Consider the following 25,746-nt stretch of genomic DNA (forward strand, 5'->3'; position numbering starts at 1 on the left):
GTCGAGGTCTCTCAGAATAGCAAGAAGAATCCTTTTTTTTTAGGGAAATAGCAAGAAGAATCCTTGGCATGTTCCGTCGATTATACTAGGCGAGAGTAACTTAACCGTGTTGGCCATTTGGCTGGAAAGGCAAGCAGACACATGACATGACTACATGAGGCACCAACGCCAGCCGCGCTTGTTGTTCGGCACAGCATTCTGCAGTGCCTCGGCGACTTTAATTTTGTGACGTAGTAACGTTGTGTGCAGCTTACGCATGACGAGGTTTGGCCAAGTCGGGGTCATGGATTGAATTGCCACATGCAGGACGGCAGTGAGAGACGATAGAGATCTTTTTTTTTTTGCTTGTTTGGCAGACTATTCCCCTGCATTGATCTGAACTCTGAAAGTAGAACGGTGCCACGCAGAGGCAACCTCAGTACATCACACAAGATAGGGTAGCAAGAAAAGAATCTCATGGACGAAAAACATGGAGAGATGATACTCTGTCGAGTATTAATCCGTATCGTATGGTTTGGAGTTCGAAGGATTGAGCTTAATGTCATGGTGTATCTCAGGCTGAGTTTTGGGCTATACGAATGATAAAGATGAACATCGAGACGCAGCAGGTAAAATCTGAAGAAGGAGTTGCTTCATAACCATGGTTACATAGTAGTACTAGTGTTTTTCTTTAATCACCTAGTTGAACATAAACGTATACATGCATGCACAACACTACCACACACATAAATAAAGTTCAGAGTCGTCACAGGTGTCACTAACTTCTTCTCCTACCGTCCCTCCAAAAAGAAAAGCTTCTTCTCCTACTGAAAATGAATATATATTTTTGAAACAAAGGTACTGCCCCCCTTCCCCTCCCGGTCGCTCCCGCGGGCGACGCGGAGGGGAAACCCTAGCCGCCGGTAACAGGCCCCCCTCCTCCTCGACTCCTCCCTCGCCGCCGCCGGCTCGCGCTGACGGGCGAAGCCCGGTCAGCCTCGGCGGCGGCGGGGCCTTCCTTCCCCCTGCTCACTAGGGCCGACGCGGGTCGGGGTCAGCGGGCGGCGGCGTGGCGCTGGCCGAGGGCGTGACGGCGCGGCGGCGGACAACGGTGGCGGGGCCGGTGCCTGGCGGCGGTGTGTTGGGCTTGGTATGCTCTGTTCTGCGCGGTGGCGCCTGGCGTGGTGGCGGCGGCCACTGGTGGAGCGCGTCGGCCCCCCTTCGGCGGGTGGCTGATGCAGATGCGGGGTGCGCCGCTCCTGGCCGCGTGGGCGGCGGATCGGCGGCGAGCGTGGCTGGCTCCTGGGGCTTCCCCGTTTGCCCTGGAAGCAGATCTGGCGATGGTGCTTCCTCTCGGGGGATGGATTGGGGGAAACCCCTTGGCTGTTCTCTGCGGCCACGATGCCGGCGGCGCTCCGGCGTCGTTCCCCTTCTTGAAGGCGGCTTCGCAATCCCCCCGTCGCCCTCTCTTCCTCGTCCCGGGTGAAAGCCCCAAATCTCCGGATTGGGTGGTGACGGCGCTCCGGCGACGTTTTTCTTCTTGAAGACACCACCTTGGCGCGACGGAGTGGTGGTCGAGGCCTTGGCATGGGAGGTGGCTGACGGATATCGTCAGTGGTGTCCATGCTCGGCCACTTGCGGTTGATGTTGGCGCCGGCGCGCGGCGTTGGCGATGCTCGGTGGTGCGGCTGCCTGGTGCGGTCGTTGTGTTTGTCGTCCCCTCCCGGCAACCTGTTGGTCCTGGTCATGCGAGCTCAGGGGCGAGCGACTCTGCCTGTCGACGGCGTAGTGTCCTCCGATCCAGGACTAGAGGGCAGGGGGCTCTCTTCGGAGGTAGAGACGAATGGCGGACCGGATGGCTTGGCCCAAGGGGGATGACAGAGCGTGACAATCCTCCTGCAGCGGGATCTACCTCGGCTCAGCCGCGGCGTGTGTTGGCTCCTGTTCGCCGAGGGCTTCGATGTTCAAGCTTGTGCTTGGTGTATTCGAGTCTTGTTAGTGGCTCCTTTGGTATCTTGTATCTTTGCCGTTTTTAGTTTTTTTCTTCCTTTCTTCTTCTTTTTCTTTGGGCTTGATGTGCTGCTCGCCCCAGCATTGCGATGTGTCAATGGTGGTTTGCTTTGGAATACAAAGCGGGGGGAAATCCTTTTTCGGTAAACGAAGGTACTGAAAATGATTAATTTTGTCCTATCGCTGTTACCGGGCCTGCCCACACCCGAAAAACAACTGGGCTTTTACCTGGGGCTTGCATGCCGAATTTTAAGCCTCACAGCCCACACATTCCAGTAACCCCTAAAAAAAACCACACTCCAGTAACGACCTTAGATTCCTCAAGACGGCCCAATCAGAGGCACATTCCACAGCCCTTTTCTCTGAGAGTAGACCTGGCCATCCTCCGGGCCGGGCCGGGCTTCGGGCCGGGCCTGACCAAGCCCGAGGTAGAAAACTCAGGCCCGAGCCCGGCCCGGCCCGGCCGTCGGGCCTAGTTTTCAGGCCCGAGCCCGGCCCATCACAGCAAAAAACACGTCGGGCCTCGGGCCGGGCCTCTTCAGTAAATGGCATAAACAGCGGGCCCAGGCCCGGCCCGACCTAGTCTTCGAGCTCAAAACCTAGGCCCAGGCCCGGCCCGGGAGCAACGTCGGGTCGGGTCGGGCCAGGCTTTTTCGGGTCAGGTCGGGCCGGGCTGTTCGGGCCGGGCGGCCCATGGCCAGGACTATCTGAGAGCAACTAATTGAGGATCATCCAAAAAAACTAATTGAGAAGCGCTCCTTCGGAAGCCTCCCAACGATCATCTGGTGTGAGCTGAGTGCACGTCACGAAAAACCATTTAAAAAGCCGAAAATGCGTGTGGAAAAATAAAAAGAATTCGGAGGGAGCGCCCAGAGCGCGACACATGGCAGGGGCTGAGCGCTCGCCAAGTCTTTAAGCCAATTTTTTTATATTTTTTGCACACTGCTTTTTAATGGTTTTCCCCCTTTTCCGGTTTTTCTGTTTTCCAACTGTCTTTTTAAGCTTTTCGATAAAAAACCACATGTTTTTTGTGTGCAAAACACAAAACGATCGCGAGAGGTATGGTTTTGCTTTTGCGAGAGCCGCGGTTGTGCCTCTCTCTCGGAAACGAAAAAATATGTTTTTTCTCTTTTTTACCTTTCGTGAGAGGCACGATTTTGCTTTCGCGAGAGGCTCGTCCGTGCTCTCGAAAATGAAAAAAAAATGCCTTTTTCCTTTTTTTCCTTTCATGAGAGGCACGGTCTTACTTCCGTGCCTCTCGAAAACGGCAAAACACGTTTTTTCCTTCCGCAAGAGGTATGCTTTTGCTTCTGCGAGAGGCACGACCATGCCTCTCCGAAACGGTTTTTGGAAAGAAAAAAAGGTGCTCCCGGTTTGGATTTTTCGTGAAAAAAAGTTGTCAAAACATATCAACATGGACCTAATTTTGAAGATCTCGACACAATGAATCCAACGGAGAAAGCGGTTCGAGATTTGGACGCAAGGTTTAAGAGATAAAATATTTTGAATAAACGAATATACGAAAAAAAGAAAAACTCTCAGGTCGCAACCTGGAGAGATGAGAGTAATCTTTGAAAGAAGTACTCCTTAATTAGTGATTTTGTTTTTCTTTCGCCCGCGTCACACGCCCAAAAGCTAAACTTCTTCTCCTAGTGAAAATGACTATGTTTTTGGGTATACTAAAAATGATTTTTTGTGCGGTTAAACCAAGCTTCATTACTCATAATCCACATGGTGTGGAACACAAATCGGATTATGGGGTTGCCCTAGCTAGACATGTCCTTCATCGAGAGAATTTGCCAACTTGACTAACCTATCCGCATCCATATTAGATGCTCTACATTCAAAAGAGAAAACTTACAATTAAAAAATGTAGCTCGTTGGTTGATCTCTAATATGATTGATCCATGCTCTCCACCGGACTGTTTGGCAATGTCATTGATCATTTGCTTTGAGTCAGAGGCTATGATGAAGTTGTTCAGTAGCGAGTCCTTGACGAGCGCTAAACCTTCCCGACATGTTATGACCTCAAGTGTCGCGACATCCACCGTTCCTGCAATCACCAAGACCGAGCTTCCAATGGAGTTGCCAGTCTCATCAGGACACACAATAGCCGCTGCTCCCCGGACATGGCTTCTAGATATCGGAGCGTCCACGTGAATCTTGGTGAAGCCCTGTGGAGGCGTTTTGTAGGTACGGTCGGTGATGTACCTCGCTGCTATACATTCTTCTTTGGCAATAGTTCCAGATCAGCCAGGAAACGTGCAATAAATTGTATACTGAAAATGATTATTTTTGTCCTATCGCTGTAAGTGCACCTTGCCCACCCCCGAAAAAAAACTGGGCCTGCCTAATCAATTTTATCTGGGCCTTGCATGCCTATAGAGCGATCAAGACGGCCCAATCGGAGCCGCATCCCGCAGGCCTTTTCTCCCGCCCGCGGGGCGCGCCCAAAAGCTTCCCAATTCCCGCTCCGCGTCGCCATTCCCCTTCTACTACTCCGTTCTGTGGATCCTAGGGTTCCGACGACCTCCCCGCGCCGCCGGCCGCCACTTAGCGCCCGCGTCCGCACCAGCCGCCATGTCCCAGCCAATCACCCCTCGCCGCACCACCCGCGGTGCCGCCCCCGCTCCCGATTCGCCGGCCTCCCCTCCCAAATCCAGGCCCAAATCCTCCCACCGACGCCAACTCCTCGCAGCCGCCGCCGAGCCAAACGAGAGCAAATCCCTCGACGCGCTCCTCGATGCGCTGCCAGGCCGCCGCGCGCAGGCGACGGACCTCCTCCGGCTCCTCGCGCCCGCCCCCGCGCTCCCTCTCCTGCTCCACGGCGGCGCCGCCACCGGCAAGACGCGCGCGCTCCTCCTCGCGCTGCGCCACCTCCGCCCCAGCCCGCGCCTCGTCTACGCCGCGCTCCGCTCCCACCCCTCCCCTCGCGCGCTCTTCGCCTCCATCCTCTCCCAGCTCAACGCGCTCTCGTCCTCGAGCTCGTCGCGGCAGCGCGTCCCTGACAAGCCATCCGACTTCATCGCTGCGCTCCGCGACGCCCTCGCTGGCGCTGTTGCGCAGGGCGAGCTTGTTTATCTGGTGTTCGACAACCTGGAGGTTGCCAGGGGCTGGGACAAGGGCGGCCAGCTCCTTTCCCTTCTCCTCCGCCTGCACGATCTCCTCCGGTTACCGCAGGTCGTGCTCGTGTACGTGAGCAGCGCAACGCCTGACGCCTACTACACCATGACTGGCTCTGTTGAGCCGAATCATGTTTACTTCCCGGATTACACGGTGGATGAGGCCCGCGACATCCTGATGCGGGGCCAATCCAATCCGAAGCTGTACTCATCGTTCCTGGGGTAATGCACTTCTTCCTTCCTCTGTGTCGGCTTAATCCTGCTTCGGATGGATTGTGGCGTATTTCACATCATGAGCAGCATACTTAATGAAGTTTTTTCTTTTGTTCTTCGGATGCTTTGGGCAGTGTGGTGCTGAAGCCATTATTCCGGGTGACAAGGAGGCTTGATGAGCTGGCAGCACTGCTGGAGCCGCTTTTCAGGAGGTACTGTGAGCCATTGGGGGACTTGCAGGCGGTTCCTGATGAGGCTATGAGGAGGCGATTGTTTGAGCATTTGCAACCACATTTGGCTGTGGCGTTGAATGAGACATTCAGTGTCCCCATGAGAGCTTCAGTGGAGAAGTGCAAAGATGACAGTTCTGGTGGAAAGGCTAGTGTTAAAAGGCAGTTTGGTGGTAGAGATGGTCTCTCGAGTGAATTGGAGTTCCACATGTCCGTATCAGCGAAATACCTACTGTTATCTGCTTTCTTGGCTTCAAGGAACCCTGCTACTCTAGATGCGGCTTTGTTCGATTCCACTGGAGGATCCGATACCCGTAACCGCAAGAGAAAGTATGCCACATGATATCATTTCTAGGCTCGCCCAAACTTTGGAGACATTTTAGATGTTAACCTTGCTGTTTTTTAATGCAGGAGCTCCCAGGCCTCAATAGACAGAAAGGATACCATGGCTGAAGAGATACTTATGAAAGGTCCTGGCACATTTCCTCTTGAGAGGCTCTTGGCCATATTTCAGTGCATCACATCAGTATCAGAAGATGTGCTTGATGAAGTTGAATGCCCAGACAGTATGATGGCCGGAAGTGGAACGAATGCTTTGATGTCAGATGTTCTGCTACAGTTGTCAACGCTGTGCAATTCTAATTTCCTCTCTAAAAGTCGGAGCTGCCCATTAGAAGGCTCAGCTAGATATCGATCCAACATCGATGAAGATTTAGCTCTCAAGGTGAATATCTCATAACATTCATTTGTAACATCTACCGTATAGTACCACTGTGTGTTTAAATACTCTTATATTGTGCTCTCAGTTTTGTGAATGCTTACTTTATTATTTCACAGGTTGCCAGGAGTGTCGGTTTCCCTCTCTCAAAGTACATGTACAGAAGATAGCCTTTTGATCTGTAGTCTAGGCAACAGAAACTACTTTTGATTGCTCTAGATGCTAATATGATCTGCTGAGATCTGTTCAGTTGCCTTGATTGTAGAGTGTTGAGGCAAGTGTTGGATGCCCCTTGTTGCTTTAAATTTCTTAGCTTATTCTTTCCCTTGAAAGATTGAGTATGGTACTCAGCCCTAAATTTTATGTACCTGTTTGTCTGTGAGCTTCCAATGTCCCATGACTTGTATTATCTCGGCTATTTGATTTGATTATCAATATGCGGTTGTAACAGGATTTTTTTGTCTAAATTGCCAAAAATTATTTCTTCAAAATCTCCATGTAAAGACCATTACTGTCAATATGCAATAGCACAATTCTGACTTTGCAGATCATTCCCACTTTTTTTAATGAGTTACTTTTATCTGTATCTCGTTCATTACCAAATTTTTGTACAACCAATCCCTGTTCCAGTGGAACCATTTGAACCACCACTGCTTCTTTTCATGTCAAATGCTGCATATTTAAAATTTCACATTTAGCTCTTGAGGTGTATGTGTATCGCCCCTGTCAGCCGATTAAACATTGCACATTCTTTTTAGTTTCAAGGGGCTATTATGTATTTCACTCTACACCTTTATCTGAAAATTTGATTCATATACCATCTCTAGATGCGTGGACAGTTTAAAAAGTTTGTGCATTTAAAGTTTCACTAAATTATCCCATTTTGTTGAAGAAACACATGCAATATACAACCACTGACCCAGTCCTCCATTAGTCAATTGAGCTGCATGCCGACATCTCTAACTTTGGTGATTTCTTCTGTGAAGAATAAAGTAAAATCACTAAAATTCTTGATTTCATGTATACAATGATGAAGCCAAACTACCTTTATTTTACCAACCATCGTACTTCTGTACAGACTGATGGTCTGCATTTTTGGCACATGCTTCATCCTGCATAGTTAACACAAGCTATGGAGCATCTCCCATCCACATTTATCTGCATATGGCGAATTCTTTGTTTTACTAATGCATTCTGACTGGCTGGTTTGAGGTTTACCAGTGACACATAACGGGGCCCTTCATGATTGATCGATTGACAGTGCTTTGATGTGATGGCTAATTAATCTTTCCTTTAAAAGCACAACCTCTCTGATCAAGTAGACCAGTCAAGATAAATACAAGGTATGATCTTTGCCCTCCAAATACTTCTCTCTAACAAGATGGTATTGTACCATCATTTCAGTGGCATATTTTTCAATTTCGTTGCAAAGCAGGATGTTGAACTCTCATGATAAATTTAGTATTGAGAACTACCTGCAAGAATTGTATGCTCCAATTACCATGCCATATACTCGCTTATAAGCTTGTGGGTGTTGAACTTCCCCAAGCTGCATTGAAGCAGTTATTGAGGGCTTATGATACTGAACAGAAACAATTTATGCTAATGGTTAAAGCAGAGCACTGAATGTAGGTGCTGTTCTTATTTTTCTCGAGGTATTTAAATTAATGGTATTCCCTAGCTGTCTGGTAGTGTTCAATTGCAGTTATATGGTAGTACTAACTAACTATTACATGAATGTGGAAGTAAGGGCTGTTTGGCACTATTGTGCACTCAGAAAATTTATGTTGCAATATCGTTCTTGGATGTGGCCATCGTTGACTGTTCATAACTGGCTTTACAAGTTACAACTACCTAGCTTCCTGCAAAGCATAACGCTACATAACACCATGTCACCATGGTTCCAAAATGAACCTGAAAAGAGTATGATGCCATAGTTGTTTGCATTTGGGTGGTACAAGGGGACATCTTAAGATGCTTCTATGCTGATATAGGTAGCTGTGTGGTACAATTTCTACTCTTTTCACCTAGCCATTCTACTCGGTAACATTTTCTACGTTGGAATGATCTGACAGTATTACTTACATTCAGCTGATGATGGAATTACCTTACCTCCAAGCATCAAATAATAATCAGGATTAGCAGAACCTGATGGCATGGTTTAGTTTACAAACTGTCTTACAATGTCCCCTAATTGCATAAAACATACATCCTTTATCATAACACACAATGGCTGGATGCTCAAGTAAAACAAATACATAAAATGCATTTTCTGCTGTTAGGAGCCTATCACAAATTCTTCCTGTACCATATATATCAAGGCAAAATCCCTTCTACTAAAGTGTACTAGAGATTTCTGCATGGGATCAGACAAGATATTACAGTACCTCCTTAATACCCTTACATACTGTGATGTCACCATGGTATCTTCATCTTCCTTGGACATAAGATGGGATAGCATTACCAGATTTCTCCATGCTATCCACATTGGTCACCTCCAAGCTCTTCATTGCGATCCCATCACTGGTGCCGTCAACGACATCACCCTTCTCTTGAAGTTGCAAGGCAAATTCAAGTTTCCATAGCACGTCTCCCATTGTTGGCCGGTCGACTCCATAGTCAGCAAGGCATTTCTCTGCAGCCTCAGCAAACATCTCAAGTGAATCAGACCTGATTTGTCCTGCAATATTGGGATCAATTATTTTGCCAAGCTCCCCCTTGCGGTGCCATGTACGGGCCCACTCTGCCAGATTCACTTGGTCTCTTGGAAGGGCTGGATTGATGGCTGGCCTTGCACACAGCACTTCAAAGAGTACCACACCAAAAGAGTATACATCAGACTTATCTGTCAGCTGTTGACGTCTGAAGTACTCTGGATCAAGATACCCAAAGCTTCCTTTGACAGCAGTGCTCACATGAGTTTGTTCGAGGGATGGAGCATCTTTTGATAGGCCAAAATCAGCAACCTTGGCGACAAAATTTTCATCAAGTAGGATGTTGGTAGTCTTGACATCACGGTGAATTATGCCCTGAGCTGAACCTGTATGAAGATAATGCAGACCCTTTGCTGCCCCAATGCAAACTTCAAGGCGCTGCTTCCAAGAGATAGGCTTGATGTTTGTGTCACCATACAGATGATCCCTTAGTGGACCATTTGACATGAACTCATAAACTAATATCATCTCGTTGTTCTCATCACAACAGCCAATGAGTGAAACCAGGTGGCGGTGGCGAAGTTTAGATAACATTTGAATTTCAGTCAGAAACTCATTCATACCTTGATCAGATGATGGATTGCCTCGCTTGATAGCCAGCTGTGTGCCATCTTCAGTAGCACCAAGATAAACTTTTCCGAAGCCACCAACACCAATAACACCCTTTTCTTCAAAGTTTTTCGTGGCTTTCTGAATTTCGACGAAGGTGAAATAGCGTCCCAATCCATAAGCACTGGATGCAAACACGCTCGAAAATCCACTCTTGGTCCTTGTGGAGCCAAAGCGATTTCTGGAGAGCCTGCTGCAACTGCTCATGAAGCTCGAGGACGAGTTCAGTGGAAGAAACCAAGAATGGAAGCTGTTTGTCCTCTGCCATTCCGGTTTACGGTTTCGCCTGTAGCATATAACTACAGCCAATGCAGCTGTTGCTGCCAAAGCAAATGCTATGCCAGTCAGTGTTGTCTTACTAACTTCTGAGCTTGTTTTTGGTGAAAAAAGGCCATCTAAGCTGCTTGCTTCATTGCTTATCTTCATGATCTCAAGGCCATTAAGGATGGCATTGGGGTCGCCGGAGTCGATTGTGTTTGGGCCAACCTGGACTAGAAGGGTGGAATTGATGATGCTGGAAGACTCAGCAATCAAGTCCTTGTAGTAGGCTACTGCAAGCCCCATCGTCAGGCTCGATAGATCAAGGTTGGCAACAGCCATCATGCCATTAATATAGACATTGAAGTAGAGGCTATTGAGTGTCTTGCTGACAATGTCGCTGAAATGTAGGCGGATAAGGTACCTGAATCCTGGCTCTGCAACCATTTGCCATGTTATGTTGAATCTTGCATTTGTGATATTTGTTGATGCCATCTGCTGTGCTGTTGAGTAGATGCTTGCTGGAGCGATGAGGGGTGTGAGAGTCTTGTCATCAGGGTACTTGATGGTTCTAGGAGGAACCCAAGCTGCCTCTGCTGCTGCCTCAAGCTTCAGAAAGGGTGCATCTGGCTGCCAGGTTCTGCCTAGTGTGTCATTAAACGATGTAACCAGTGCACCGCCCATGTTCAGCCGGTAGACAACCTGCAATGCATTGTTGGATATGTCAAACTGGTCCTGAGGACCCATTCTGGTGGTGGTATTTGGAATAAGGCTTGGTGGGGCTGAGACAACCTCGATAGCATTGATGAATGCTATCGAGTTTTTCTTTGGGGTAAAGATGATCTTTAAGTTGTCTCCCTGTGCTGACACAAGATACTCCCTAAACACAGGGTTTGGAGGACTGGCTATGAAGGAGAAATCATGGAGAAGGACCATGCTATCAGTGGACACGGAAAATGTTGCAGTGGTGAGGTTGTATTGGCTATCGGTGATAGGTAAGAAGTAGAGCCGGATCCAATGGCGACCAGGCTGGGAGATGAAGAAGCTATAGGTTGAGATATCAGAGAATACTCTTGCATCAAGGTAAAGTGGGGATAATGGTGAAGCAGAAGCCAGGGATGCTTTAGCGGCGATCTTGATGTCCGTCAGGGTTGACAGAAATGACACCGACTCAGGATCAGAGCGGAATGTCCTGCCATCGTCAACCTGCACAGCAGCGGATGCCCCGCAGCTGAGGAGGTAGTTGTCTTGAGGCACGAACCGATCTACTTTTGATGCAATTGCATTGGTGGTGGCTACACGAGTAATGGAAAGGATGAAGAGGATCAAGAACATCGGCACTCTCTTGCACGGAGCCATGCTTCTGGCCAAAATTGCCAATGCTGGCATCAAAAGCACCGGCTTGCAGCAAGAGCTATTGGTGGCCTCTCATGGGAGGAGGGAAGTGCTCTTTTGGATTGGAGAGAGGGAAAGGACGCAGGGATGGATGAAGCAGTCTTTTATTGATTTTCGTAATAGAGGAGATGTTGGTTGGATGCACGTCCAGCTGAGAATCAGTCCGCGTTTTTAAATATCATGCCGAATGAGCAACTTATTAGTATATCTGCATTTCTTTGTGGAGCTCCTCCACAGAAATGACAGGTGGATGCCTTACTGTGCTTTGACAGGAAGCAGGCCGACCAACACAATCGCTGCAAAGCACCGCAGCTAGACAAGAATCAGTCAAGCAGAACTGTGCAGATATCATATCTATATATTGAGATCGCTGAATCTCAGTGGTTATTCAATTCGATCTCCGAGGTCTTACATCTTTATCTGACGATATCTTTCGCTGGCGGGCTTGATGTAGGATATTAAATTAGTGGGCAGACTAACAGTATATTTACAGCTGAAATAAACACTTTTAACAACGAGGCTAGGTTGTCAGCACTCAGCACAGCTGTTCCTAACGGAATTTTAATTGTCCCACCATTGCTCTAAACGCCATGGCTGTGCCATATGGTGTAGTATGTTTTTATCTTTTACTACTTTTTTGCCTTGGATATGGTTTGGTTCCAGAAATCATGCGGGGCTATTTGAGAATATTCTGGCCTGTCAGTCCTGGCATCAAACAAATTAACCTTTCCCAGAAGAACATTTTCACTGATCTTGCTCCTTGTCAATTTGGCATGAGCATCAGTATTGTTCCAGCAAATTGTGCTGCCCAAGTTCTAGGCCATGTCTCCAAGACGGGTATAATAGGCCATATGTTGTTATTAGTCTAAGAAGAAAGACTAAACACGATTCGTTCTTGTATCGACGGGCGCTGAACTGTAGACGTGGGAGCCTCGCAGATGTCGAATACCCTGAGACAGCTGCATCGGTGCATCACGTAAGTGGCAGCCCATTCTCTCTGTTTGACCAGCGAAATAGTGGGATTCCAATCACTTCGGTGGTGCTTATCATACTTCTTGCTTATATAGAAATGCAACCCAATCATTGCATTGTTTATCTACAGTACTTTTGTGCTGTCAGAACCTGCGATCATCATCATTAATGAAATGGAATAAAGATTGTGTCTGCACTCCCCGCAAAAAGAAAAGAAAAATTGTTTCTGCACGTCTATAATTTCTTCCCACGGTATAGATTTTTTTTTAGCAAACGGTATCAATTTCTTGCACGGTTTGGTTGCAGCTGGGCTGGACGTGGTTTGATATTCTGCGGCCTCATTCTAAGCCCATTGTATTGGGCCTATCTTAAGTAGACCTGGAACTTCGACTTAAAAAAGTGCCCCGTCGCTCAAAAAAAAGTGCCCCTAAAAAAAGCTGAAAAAAGAGTAGACCTAGAACTCTCCAAGTGTTGCAGAATTTTTAGCTGAGGCATTGGCATTCTTTAACTTTTTATCTTAAGATAGGATGCTATCTAAAACAAGAACCTATGATGTTATTATCTTTTAAAGTTTTTTTTGTGGGTTTTTTATTGTAGGGAACTTCGAGAGCTTTATTCATATAAGAGCATTCTCTGGGCAGTCAGCCAATAAATAGGCTGCTTACCAGGAAGCTGGGAGTAACTTCCAGCCAGCTTTCTATCACAGTCACCGTACGAGCATGCTTAGCACATAGATGAGCTGGATAGTTAGCTGACCGGATTACATGCTGAATAACAAAAGTAGAAAAATTACAAACTAGCTCTTCAATTTTTGAAAGAAGCGGAGCCACAACCGAAAGGGAGTTGTGGCGATTTTCCCAGAGTTCTGTAATCTCTAGACAGTCTGTTTCGATGATCACCTTTTGGAAGCCTTTAAGATTTGCGAAACGCACACCTTCACGTACCGCCATGGTCTCGGCTATAAGTGGATCTGTAACACCCAATAGAGGTTTACTCCATGCTCCCAAAAAAGTGGACATCGATCGGGCCACACCACCCGCACCACCAGTGCCTTCGTCCAAATGAATAGATGCATGGGTGTTAATTTTTACCATGTTCCCACCAGGGGGTTGCCACCCATATCCTGGCAGTATTTTAATGTGCTGCCGAGGAACATCAAGAAGCGCAAGGGCTTCTTTTGTAAGCCTCACCGAGTGAGCCGGGTTGAGTGATTCCTATTCATGATTGATACGGTTCCGCGACTGCCAAATGGACCACATGACAGTAACCTGTGAATTGTTGGTCACAAAGAATATCCTTAGACACAAGTGTCTGGGTGGAGCCGAGGTAGCTGGAAGTCAAACAACGATTGAGCTTCAACCCAAAAACATTTTGCATGCGAGCACTGGAGTAGAGCATGAACAAGCCCTCTTCCATTGCCATGCAAACTCTGCATCGTCCCAGATTTTGGATATGCCGATTTCTCAAGGTGCATTCGTCAGGTAATATGCCTTTCAGAACACGCCACCAAAAGACCCTCACCTTGGGGATAACATTCAATTTCCAAAGAGCACACCACAACTGATGTTCATCAATGGAGGTACCGGTACTCGTCCCTTCATCTCGAGACAAATGGTCTTTTTGATTCATAAGAGAATGGTACGCCGACTTGACAGTGTATGTGCCGGATTTTTCATGAGCCCAAGCAAAGAAATCTGCACCACCTCCTTGACACAAAGGAATGTTGAGGATCACATCAGCGTCGGTAGGGATGAACAGGTCACGAACTAACTCCACTTTCCATGTCCAGTTCTCAGCATCAATCAGGTCACTGACAAACTCGACATTAGTATTCTCAGGCTTGAACATGGGAGTCATAGAAATGGTGGAGGGAATCCACCGATCATTCCAAACTGAGATGGTTGACCCTGAACCCACTCGTTTGATCAGTCCAGTATCAAGTGCTGCCCTTCCTGCCACTATGGCTCGCCAAGTGGCTGGTGCAGTTTTGGGTACAGTGGCTAATTGGAACTCGTTATCTGGAAAGTACCGCCCTTTGAGAACTCTGGTGCAGAGGGAATCGGGGTTCATCATGAAACGCCAACCATGCTTCCCTAAGAGTGCCAAGTTAAATTGTCGCAAGTCACGAAAACCCATGCCGCCCTTGCACTTGGGGGTTCTGCGGGTTACTATGGCGTTATTCTTACAGGTGATACTGTATTGTCCATATACAGTCAAAAATAAAAATAAATTAAAAGGCTTGAAAGAGCAATTTCTGTTAACGTGTTTGCTCAATCCCTTTTTACAAGTTTCTAAACGAGGGCAGAACAGCATTTCTTCTTCTTCCTTTTCCCAACGTCGAGCCAAGCAGGCAATCGAACGGAACGGCCACCCCGTGATCCGTTGGGCCATACCTGCACCAAAACAAGACAAATCTCCCGCAGATAAACCCAAACGGAGCCAGCCCAGCTCCGGCGACCAGAAAACACCAACACAGGCAAGGACAAGCTCATAGTCTCTCCCCCCCTGATCCTGATGTCAACGTGTGTATAATTAACCAGCTAAATCCGTGCGACATCGCTCTCATCCCACATGAGCTCCCTCACAAGCTGCTAAAACCACGAGCCCCTAGCCGTGCCGAAATGGGGCCCTACTAACTGGACTTTACTCTCGTCCCGTGCCTAATGATTGCCTACTTGTATCACTACTAATAACACAGCACACACATCTCGCGGATCATCCGTTTGGATCCTGGATTGTGATCTACTAGCAGTGGTTGCTGTCCGGTCCTCAGCCATTTTTGTAGCCCGTCCAAATCGCCGGAGCTGTATGTTCTAACAAATTGTGACTGGGATGTACGAGCAGAGTACTGCTGCCCTGGGCCTGTTGAGGACTACTGTTTTGGTTCTTTGTGTCACAAGAATCAAACGATGTGTTGATTGTATATATAAAATTGGAAATTTTGGCTTGTCGTCAATGGTGAATGATGGGTCACTGTTGGACGATCGTTGATTATCATGGCATGAAGAACGCTTAATTGGCAGGGGCATCTTCCGGTACGGATCCTTCGGGAGCCCTGTTTGCGCTCTATTTGTGATGGGCCCCTGCTTGTAATCCAAAAGTTCGAGTTAAGAAAAGCTCGTAAGCTGCCTACCTGCTTGCGAGTCGACATCTTAGAGTAAGGGTAGTGATAGCTTAGTTAGCTTTGCTCGATTGGAAGGCAGAACTATTTGACTTGGTTCGGTTTAAGTCCCTCAAGTGTAGTCGAGTCAGCAAGCGTTGATTGTAATAACATTATGATTAAGACAAGTTGTTCACACACAACAACAACAACGACGACGACGACGACAACAACAACAACAACAACAACAACAACAACAACAACAACAACAACAACAACATTGGTGCCGCGGTGTCCTGCGTGCGAGCGTGTCAAAAAATGGGGGAGTTCAATTTCATCTGCCCTTCTCGCAAAAAGCAAAAAAAAAAAAGAAGAAGAACATATGTCCTTTCTTTCATCACCACTTTTTTTTAAAAATGCACGGAACCTTTTTTGTTTGGAACAGATAAGACATTAGTAGGAAAAAAAATAAACCAGGGACAATAGGAAACGCTGATCACCGTGATCTGATCGTGTTTAGGGTTTTGTTCGTCGGGAAGAAAAGGAATAATGTTTGGACTGTGCGTTATGTTTGCATGATTCGGGTGCATTGCATCTCCACAAGATTCTGAGCCCGTGCTCTGCCGTCTCAGTTAGGCCAACAAATTAGAGTAGAATTTACGCTCTGACTATGAGTGTGATCTGACTTTCCACCCAACTTGTTAAGCATGCTCTTGACCACCAATCAATAGATCGTCCGTCACTCTCTCGTGCTAGTAGTACCACATGGGTCTGCATAATCTATTCTTTCTTTACTTAAAAGGACTGATAGTTCTTCTAATCCTTATCTCTTGCTAGTACCATAGAAAAATGCATTGTGAGCCTGTATATAATCTCTCAAAAATGACATCTCGTACGTAGGCAGTAGTACCTCTAGAGGGCTGCGCCTATATATTTCGCATGCCATGATTGCACATCCACACCACGTCGAAATACGACAGCAGGGATGAAGGTAGAAAAGAGGCAGGCGGCAGACGACATGGACGGCGACGCGTGCGAGGTTGGAACTTGGACGGACGTACGCGACAGGCGGCGACGACCCGAGGACGACGACGCCTTCTTCCAGGCCTTCTCGGGCGTGTCGGCTTTGACCCCACGGTTTCCGAGGGCCCCGGCGGGAGAAAAATAGCGGAAGCCCACGGGAGCGGCCCGAGGCGCGAGCCCACCTAGGCTGCTTGTTCGTCGGCCCTGTATGATGACGAGCGCGAGCGAAGCTCTCCCGTAAGAGAAAAATGGAGGGAAGCGACAAGTCCTACGCACGCATGTCTCCTCCGTGGGCCCGGGGCGCGTCCCGGTTGTTTGTTTTTCGTCGTCGACGAGGCGAGGACAAGGCTAGAGTTTTATTTTCTTTTCTTGAAAAGGACAAGGCTAGAGTTAACTCGACCGACCAAACACGCAAAGCGTTCGGTTATTCGGTTTTTATAAGGTTCGGGTCTATATGGTTTTTGGTTTGTACGGTATTGATATTTTTGCAAATACGGTTTAATTTCAATATATATCATAATAGTCAAAGTTGACGTAAATTAAAAAATGACATGATAATATTTTATAAATTTACGACTCAAAATACATACATTTATATATACAAAAACAATATATATAACTATATATGCATGGCTGATCGTGCATGCAAATGTGCACTGCACACTTTGCGTTGTTTATAGACGTGCTTAACATTTTGTTCTGGCCATGATTGAGCTTTCTATTCACCTGCAAAAGAAAAAACCCTTTCTATTGCTCTTAATGCCATAGCTACAAATAACTTGGAAGGAATCCTGCTTGGACCAAATTGCCCTTCTATCCACTCCTTGTTGTTTGCACATGGTCTTCTTGTGCGTGGTAAAGCAAGTTGGCAGAAAGAAAACTCGATAGCTCAAATCATTTCTCACTTTTGTCATACCTCAGGTCAGACTCCTAATTAGTCAAAATAGTTTTTTAGTGATAATGTTAATTATGCTTCGATTCAGAACATTAAGGCTATATTCCCTGTTAATGACATGGATGCCTCTTTTACCCATGTTGATCATCCTCTCATCCTCCTTGCTAAGAACAGAACTGTAGCTTACAATTTGTTCTAGATAAATTTGTTGCTAAGCTTCCAGCCTACAAAGCTAACGTTCTCTCTCATAGTGCGAGGCTTGAACTCATTAAATTTGTTTTTTCTGCTATTCTTGTCTACTATATGTCAAACATCCTCTTTACTAAAAAGTTCATTGCAAAACCGACTGTCATTATTAGAACTTTTTAGTGGACAGGGATTGCCAAAGACGTATACCTGGCCATGGGAAACCTGGCCCGATCAGACCCACCCGAAATAGCCTGACCCGGCCTGGCCCAACCTTGCCCACGGGTCGGGCATGGGCCTAGATTTTGAGCCCGAATTCTAGGTCGGGTCGGGCTTAGACTTGACATATGTGCATTTTAGGGAAGAGGCCTGGCCTGAGGCCTGACAGGCTTTTCCACTAATGGGTCGGGCTTGGGCCTGAAATCTAGGTCCGAATGTCGGCCCGGGCCTGGCCCGGGCCTAGGTTTCCTGTTGCGGGCTTGTTTTGACCCGACCCAAGTTATGGACAGGTATAACTGAAGGTAATCACTCAAAAAGCCTTTGTCTTAGAGCTTGGAAGGACATATGTAGTTCTAAACATGCAGGAGGATTAGGAATTAGAAACTCGCAGGCTATGAACTAGGGTCTCATTCTTGCTGCTACTTGGAGAATTTTGGACTCTCCCAACTCTCATCTTCATCTCATCCTCGAATACAAATATTTCAGCGACTCATCCATTTGGATAGCAGGCTTGAACATCCCTAAATCTGCTTTCTGGACTTCAGTTTTGAAAATACTCCCCAAACTAAAGGCTCATTCCTTTTATCATATTACTTAGGGTAATATTTCTTCATGGAGCACCCCCTGTGCACTCAATGGACCTCAATGTATGACCATCTTATCATTCAGCCACCAAACAACATCTATCCGGCTAAAGTGGATGACCTTTGGCTTCCCAACCAGAAATCTTGGAATGAACCCATCATTCACCAACTTTTCTATGAACCCACCACATCAGCCATCATTCAAACACCCATTCTCCAAGATGATGGGCCTGGCAATTTTTGCTGGGATCTTAATCCTAATGGTAAATGCAATTAAAAAAATTACGTGTATGATTTGTTTGCAAGATATGCAGGTCTTACCAACCAATCAACCAACACAGATTTCCCAACAAACTAAAAGCATACTCCAGCAGGTTTGGAAAGACAGGTCCATTCCCCCCAAAATCAAAACTTTTGCTTAGAGATTATTTAGGAAAGCACTTCCAACAAGTATGAGAGCTAGCAAATTATCTTTCACATAAGTCAAACATGTTGCACATGAATTTCAGCCTGAAGATTGATTTCATTTATTCTTTCTCTGCCCGTTTGTTAGAGTGGCTTGGTATTCTTCCCCTTGTTTTTTAAAGACGGTTGTTCTTGTACAGGTCCATGACACCATTCAATATTTATTACAACACACATTATCTATGAATCATCCTTATGCTTCTATGCAGAATGTTTAAACTTTTTGTGGTGTACATGGGAGGTCAGGAAAGACCGTGTTATTTAGAGAAAGAACGGGGCTCCTCATCAGGTACATCAAATGGAGGAAGCAATTACTCTAACATAAAGATGGGAATAACAACAAAGCATCACTCCATCGGAGGTGCATGATCAACGAATCCGTTTAAACCATGGACGGCTATAATAGGGTGCTACTCTCTCTTCTGATCTCTTCTTTGCAGGTCCAATTTTTTCTGATGCTACTTGGAAGCATCATTCCATACCAACACATATCTAGGCAATAAGAATTGGTGTATTTCTTGATCTACCTGGTGGCGAGGTCAATAATAAGGTCATGATTCACACATCCATAGAACAATCCACCTCTCCTTTGATAGTAGAGGCAACTGCTCTCAACTTTGCAGCCATAGTGGCGAAGCAATTAAACATACAAGGAGCAACCTTCTTCACCGACAATCTCACCCTTGCTAAAGCTTTTGTTGTTAGGAACATCATTTCTCCTGATGTTATATGGGAAATAATGCACTAGTTGGTGGCTTTCTTTTGCAATACCAACCAAAAAAAGTATCCTGTTTATCATGTTAAGAGAGACCTTAATGGTGTTGCGCACGATTGCACTCATCATGCTCTATCTACTTGTGGGGAGCATGTCTATGCATGCAACAATCAGACACATAGGCATTCTTCATGTAGTTTTCTTTCTCTCTTGTTTCAGTTGGATTGCCAAGGCTATGTAATTCATGTTGTCGCATGTACTTGAGTGTGGTGTTGAATGAAACAGTTGGCGCTTTGTGCGCCTCCCCTTTTCAAAAAAGAGGAAAATGATTACGTTGGACAATACCGATTGTCTACTTGTATGTTTTTTGCTCAAGAACTATAAATACATTTTAAATTTGGTAAACCGTTTTTTGGTATATACCATAAAACTGAAATTCAAATTGGTAAGGAAATTTCATACCATATCAAAAACCATAAAAACCATAAATTCGGTTTGGTTCGGTATATTCCAGTATGATTTTTCGGTTCGGTCCTAAAATGCACAGTGTGACTCAAACATGAACTCGAGCATCTAATTGCAAAGTCTAGGTATAGCTCCAGCGCAGAAGCCAAGCCATACACCCCCTCCATTTTTAAAAGTGCAACACTCTGCGCCAATTGACCATCACAGGCTTGGTCCTCGTTCGAGCCATTCCATCAATATGGATGTGACCATGGGATCTTCCCCTTTTTTGTTCCTTTCATCTCGCGCAAACCGCATCTCATCACATACGCAAGGGGATAGTCAATGATGGCGCAAAAATTCTGGAGAGACTTCGTGGCCCACAGCAGTCTGGCTCTAACCCTTGCTTGCAGCAACAGTAGCTAGCCTCGCAGCACTGCATCTCCGCTCACTGGGTCGCCTCCACAACTCCATCATGGTGTCATTGCAGCATCATCCGCCAATATGGCAACTAGTCATAGCACCCCAGCCGGTAGCAGCAGGCACCGCTCGATTTTACAACATCACCGACGGTGTTGTGCCCATGGACTCATAGCACTGACTGCTTGTCATAAAACTCCGTGGTGTCCACCCCTCACCGCCCTTGTGCACGACAGTTGACAGCTGCAGCACTGCCGCACCGGGGTTGTAGCGTTTGCGCCAGTTGTTGCAGCTTTGCCGCTGGAGGTTGAGCTCTCCTGCTAGACGATTCTAGCAATTATTTGCCACGGTTGCAGTGACAACATCGGGAAGTTCAAACAATTTTTAGCCGGGGTTGTAGTGATGACAACGGCGAGTTCTGGCACATGATTACTACGTCTCCAGCATTCCGTTGTCATCGCCTCCAGCCACAATGGTTACCAGTTGCAGCACATGCAGCCGCTGTATCCATTTTCATCCCCGGGGAGTATCCCAATTATCATCACCTTCGGGTCTACGATCAGAACAATAACAGGTGCATATAACTTGCAAATAGGATCAATAACTTAAATATATTTATGAAAACATAATGGGTCTAGATCTGAAATCATGGCACTTGGTCTCTCATGACAAGCATTTAGCATAGCAAAGTCATAGCAACATCAATCTCAGAACATATTGAATACTAGGGATCAAGGCCCTAACAAGTTGAATCAATTACATGCGAGTCTCATCCATCTCCATCTACCTCTAGTATGCCTACGATGAAATTACTCACTCCCGATGGTGAGCATCATGAGGTTGTTGACGAAGAAGAAGGGTTGTTGATGACAGCGACGATGAATTTCCCCCTTTGGAGCCCTGAACGGACTCCAGACCAGGCCTCCCGATGAAGAATAGGAGGTGGTGGAAGCTTCGTATAGTAAAGCGCGATGAGATTTTCTCTTAGATTTTTTTTCTTGAGAAGGCGGTACTTATGGACTTGGAGGTAGGGAACATGGAGTCTTGTGGGGCCCACAAGCTCAGGTGGCGCGCCCTAGGGGGCGAGCTTGTGGATCTGTGGTGGCCCCCTCTAGCAACTCTTTGCGCCAGTATTTTTTTATATATTTCAAAATTATTTTTCATAAAATTTCCTCCAATTCCGAGAACTTTTTATTTCTGCAAAAAAGCAACACCAAGGTAGTTGTGCTGAAAACAATGCCAGTCCGCGTTAATTTCAATCAAATCATGCAAATTAGAGTCTAAAACAAGAGCAAAAGTCTTTGAAAAAGTATATATTGGAGACATCAAAATACAATACTATAAAATCACACATAAATAGATATCAAAAGGATTCAAATACTTTCAATGAATAATCTGATCATAAACCCACAATTTATCGGATCCCAACAAACACAGCACGAGAATTACATCGAAAAGATCTTTGAAGAGATAATTGTATTGAAGATCAGAGAGAGAGAGAGAGAGAGAGAGAGAGAGAGAGAGAGAGAGAGAGAGAGAGAGAAAGTCATCTAGCTATTGTTATGGACCCACAGGTCCAGTTGGAACTACTCACACATCATCATGGAGGCGGCAAGGTCAATGAAGATTGCCTCCCTAATGGTTTCCCCTTGCGGCAACTCGAAATGTGATCATAGAAGAACAGAGACTTGCGGCGGTAGAAGAATTGTTTCGGGTCTCGCTCTCGGGGTTTCGATTATTTGTGAATTATATAGTTGGAATTAGGGCAAACGGAGCCAAGGGGGCCTCACAAGCTCACATGGCGCGCTCTGATACGTCTCCAACGTATCTACTTTTCCTAACACTTTTCCTCTTGTTTTGGACTATAATTTGCATGATTTGAATGAAACTAATCCCGGACTGACGCTGTTTTCAGCAGAACTACCATGGTGTTGTTTTTGTGCAGAAATAAAAGTTCACGGAATGGAACGAAACTTTGTGAGGAATTTTTATGCAATAAATAAGAATTTCTAGAGTCAAGACCTGCCGGAGAGGGGCACCTGGGTGAGCACAACCCACTAGGGTGCGCCCCCTCTCCTGGCGCGCCCAAGTAGGTTGTCCCCACCTGGTGGCCCCGCAGACCCTGAAACCAACGCTATAAAATCCTATTTTTTCCCAAAAAAATCAGGAAGAAAGAATTATCGTGGTCCATGAGACGGTGCCGCCGTCACCTCCTCTTCTTCATCGGGAGGCCGGATCTAGAGTCCATTTGGGGCTCCGAAGAGGGGGGTCTTCATTCTTCGTCATCACCAACCCTTCTCCATCGCCAATTCCATTATGCTCCCCACCGGGCATGAGTAATTCCTTCGTAGGCTCGCTGGTCGGTGAGGAGCTGGATGAGATTCATCATGTAATCGAGTTAGTTTTGTTAGGGCTTGATCCCTAGTATCCACTATGTTCTTAGATTGATGTTGCTATGACTTTGCTATGCTTAATGCTTTTCACTTTGGACCGGGTGCCATGATTTTAGATCTGAACCGTTTATGTTATCACCATTATATCCATGTTCTAGATCTGATCTTGCAAGTTATAGTCACCTACTACGTGTTATGATCCGGCAACCCCGGAGTGACAATAGTCGGGACCACTCCCGGTGATGACCGTAGTTTGAGGAGTTCATGTATTCACTATGTGTTAATGCTTTGTTCCGGTTTTCTATTAAAAGGAGAAAGTTTCCAATATGGACCCCGCCGCCACGGGAGGGTAGGACAAAAGATGTCATGCAAGTTCTTTCCATAAGCACGTATGACTATTTACGGAATACATGCCTACATTATATTGACGAACTGGAGCTAGTTACGTATCGCCCTAGGTTATAACTGTCTCATGATGAATATCATCCAACAAGTCACCAATCCAATGCCTATGAATTTATCTTATATTGTTTCTTCTAAGTTATACTGCTATCGTTACTGTTTCACTTGTTACAAAACTACTGCTATCATTGTTACTGTTACCATTGCTACTGCTACTATTATCAAAACTATCATATTACATTGCTACTGATCACATTGCTGCAGATAATTAATCTCCAGGTGTGGTTGAATTGACAACTCAGCTTCTAATATCTTCAAGTATTCTTTGGCTCCCCTTGTGTCGAATCTATAAATTTGGGTACCCTCGAAAACTGTTGTGATCCCCTATACTTGTGGGTTATCAAGACCTTTTTCTGGCACCGTTGCCGGGGATCATAGATATATTTGTTGAGTTAATTGGGATTATTATTATCATATTATCACCATGCACAATCTGAAGGATGCTAAGACTAATATATTTCCCTCAAAGACGAGGGGAGGTAAGGAACTGCCATCCAGTTCTGCTTTAGATTCACCTTCTGTTATACGTAAACTTGCAACACCACCACATGCTATTAATTCTGATATGTCGCAAGTTATTTATGATGCTACTTCTGCTATGGATAATGCTTATGATGATACTAGTACCTTGCTTGATAATGATGATGTGCCACTTGGTGATTTTCTTGATAAACAAATTGCTAGACTATTACAACATGATGTTGTTGAATCTGATGATGAGCTTGAAACTGAATCTCCTGAAACACCTGCTAGAACTAGTCTTCCTAGATATGAATTGCCTAAGGTACCGGAAGGCTATGTTATGAATGAAGAAACAACTAGAGATATTCCTGCTTGTAAGGATAGAGATGATCTAGAGAAACTGCTATGCAAGTATAAAGAAAATCTCTGAATGCTAGAACGAAATATGATCCTAAGTTTGCTACTTCACCTATCTTTATTGATGATAAGGATTATGAATTCTCTGTCGACCCAGAGTTAATTACTTTGGTTGATCTGATCCTTTCCATGGTTATGAAACTGAAACTATTGTGGGACATCTTACTAAGTTGAATGACATAGCCACCCTTTTTACCCATGATGAGAAAACTCGCTATTATTATATTATCAAATTATTTCCTTTATCACTAAAGGGTGATGCTAAATCTTGGTACAATACTCTTGCTCCTGGTTGTGTGCGTAGTCCCCAGGATATGATTTATCACTTCTCTGAAAAATATTTTCCTGCTCATAAGAAACAAGCTGCCTTGCAAGAAATATTTAACTTTGTGCAAACTAAAGAAGAGAGTCTCCCACAAGCTTGGGGGAGGCTTTGCCAATTACTTAATGCCTTGCCTGATCATCCTCTTAAGAAAAATGAAATACTTGATATCTTCTATAATGGACTAACCGATGCTTCTAGGGATTTCCTAGATAGTTGTGCTGGTTGTGTTTTCAGGGAACGAACTATTGGACAAGCTGAAGAATTATTGAATAACATATTGAAAAATTATGATGATTGGACTCTTCCTGAACCACCGGATAAACCCACCCCGAAGAAGAGGGGTATATTATATCTCAGTCCTAAAGATTGCAAGAGGCAAATAAATCTATGAAGGAAAAAGGTATTAAAGCTCAGATGTTAAAAATTGGGACAATTACACTTCTCCCCCTAACTTGAGCCACCACCTGGGATTTGCCCCTAGTTTTCAGGTATGCTAAAAAATACCCCTCTTCCGTCTGTGGCCCTTACAGAAATCCCCCTTCGGGCCGTTTCCGTCGGGTCAATGGTCTTTGACCGGTAACTGGGCGTCTGTTGGACATTTTGGCCCCTGGTTCTTACATGTGGGCCTGTATCAAAATGTTATCCACTTTCTCACTCTCTTCTCCCTCGCGACGCACCTCTTCTCTCGTTTCCCTCTTGGTGACCGAAACCCTAAACCAAGGTCACCCTAAATCCCTCACCGGCGGTCCAGTAGCTGTGGCGGATCTATAGGACTGTGGGCATCGGGATGCAGTGGGAGTGGAGGTGATTATCCACCGTCTATTTCCCTCTGCTACGGCGCCAAAGGAGGCAGTGTCGACGATGGCAGCTGCCAGTGATTGTGGTGGTGCCAAAGAAGCATCCAGGCAGATGACGCAGACGATAGAAATGCAAATTCCAGCAGGGTAAGTTTCTTGTCCCAAGTTTCTTTGAATCTTGATCTAGATTTGTGTTCTGTTACTGTACATAGATTTACCCCGATTGAATGCGCTCTTAGTGGTTACTACATGCTTGTAATGTCATTTATATTGCAATTATCGTAGGATGAAACCAGAGAGAGATTTTTGTCTCAACTGTAGAATGGAGACCACTATCATAGGCAATGGTGGCACAAAAGGAGCCGGTACAGGCTTCACATTTGCTTTTGTGGTGGACAAAACATCAACATTTGTCGAATTTAGAGGTGCTATAAGTGATAAATATCCATGGGGTATTTTTGATGCTGTAGAATTTAGATATTGGGACATGCAGAATACTGTATGGGTGCCAGTTCAAAATGATGATGAGTTAGGGGTTATGTTTGCCACAAATGCTGAGAGCAATTTAGTGCAGCTGGAAATTAATGTCATACAAAGGAAAAGAGGGGAAACAGAGAGC

General features: G+C 45.7%; 2 protein-coding genes across 2 annotated transcripts; one reads left to right on the forward strand and one right to left on the reverse strand.

Moving 5' to 3' along the window:
* Nucleotides 1-4,448: 4,448 nt before the first annotated feature.
* LOC123105099 (origin of replication complex subunit 5) lies at nucleotides 4,449-7,002 on the forward strand. Its single transcript, XM_044527089.1, has 4 exons — nucleotides 4,449-5,333; nucleotides 5,459-5,884; nucleotides 5,966-6,278; nucleotides 6,392-7,002. Exons 1-4 carry the CDS (start codon nucleotides 4,570-4,572, stop codon nucleotides 6,440-6,442), a joined length of 1,554 nt encoding a protein of 517 aa, XP_044383024.1. The 5' UTR covers nucleotides 4,449-4,569; the 3' UTR covers nucleotides 6,443-7,002.
* A 1,393-nt stretch (nucleotides 7,003-8,395) lies between these two features.
* Nucleotides 8,396-11,815, reverse strand: LOC123105100 (probable receptor-like protein kinase At5g61350). The gene has a single exon (XM_044527090.1). The coding sequence runs from the start codon at nucleotides 11,240-11,242 to the stop codon at nucleotides 8,702-8,704; it is 2,541 nt and encodes an 846-aa protein (XP_044383025.1). The 5' UTR covers nucleotides 11,243-11,815; the 3' UTR covers nucleotides 8,396-8,701.
* Nucleotides 11,816-25,746: the final 13,931 nt, after the last annotated feature.

The sequence above is a fragment of the Triticum aestivum genome, chromosome 5A (assembly GCF_018294505.1).
Source record: "Triticum aestivum cultivar Chinese Spring chromosome 5A, IWGSC CS RefSeq v2.1, whole genome shotgun sequence".
Classification (NCBI taxonomy): Eukaryota; Viridiplantae; Streptophyta; class Magnoliopsida; order Poales; family Poaceae; genus Triticum; species Triticum aestivum.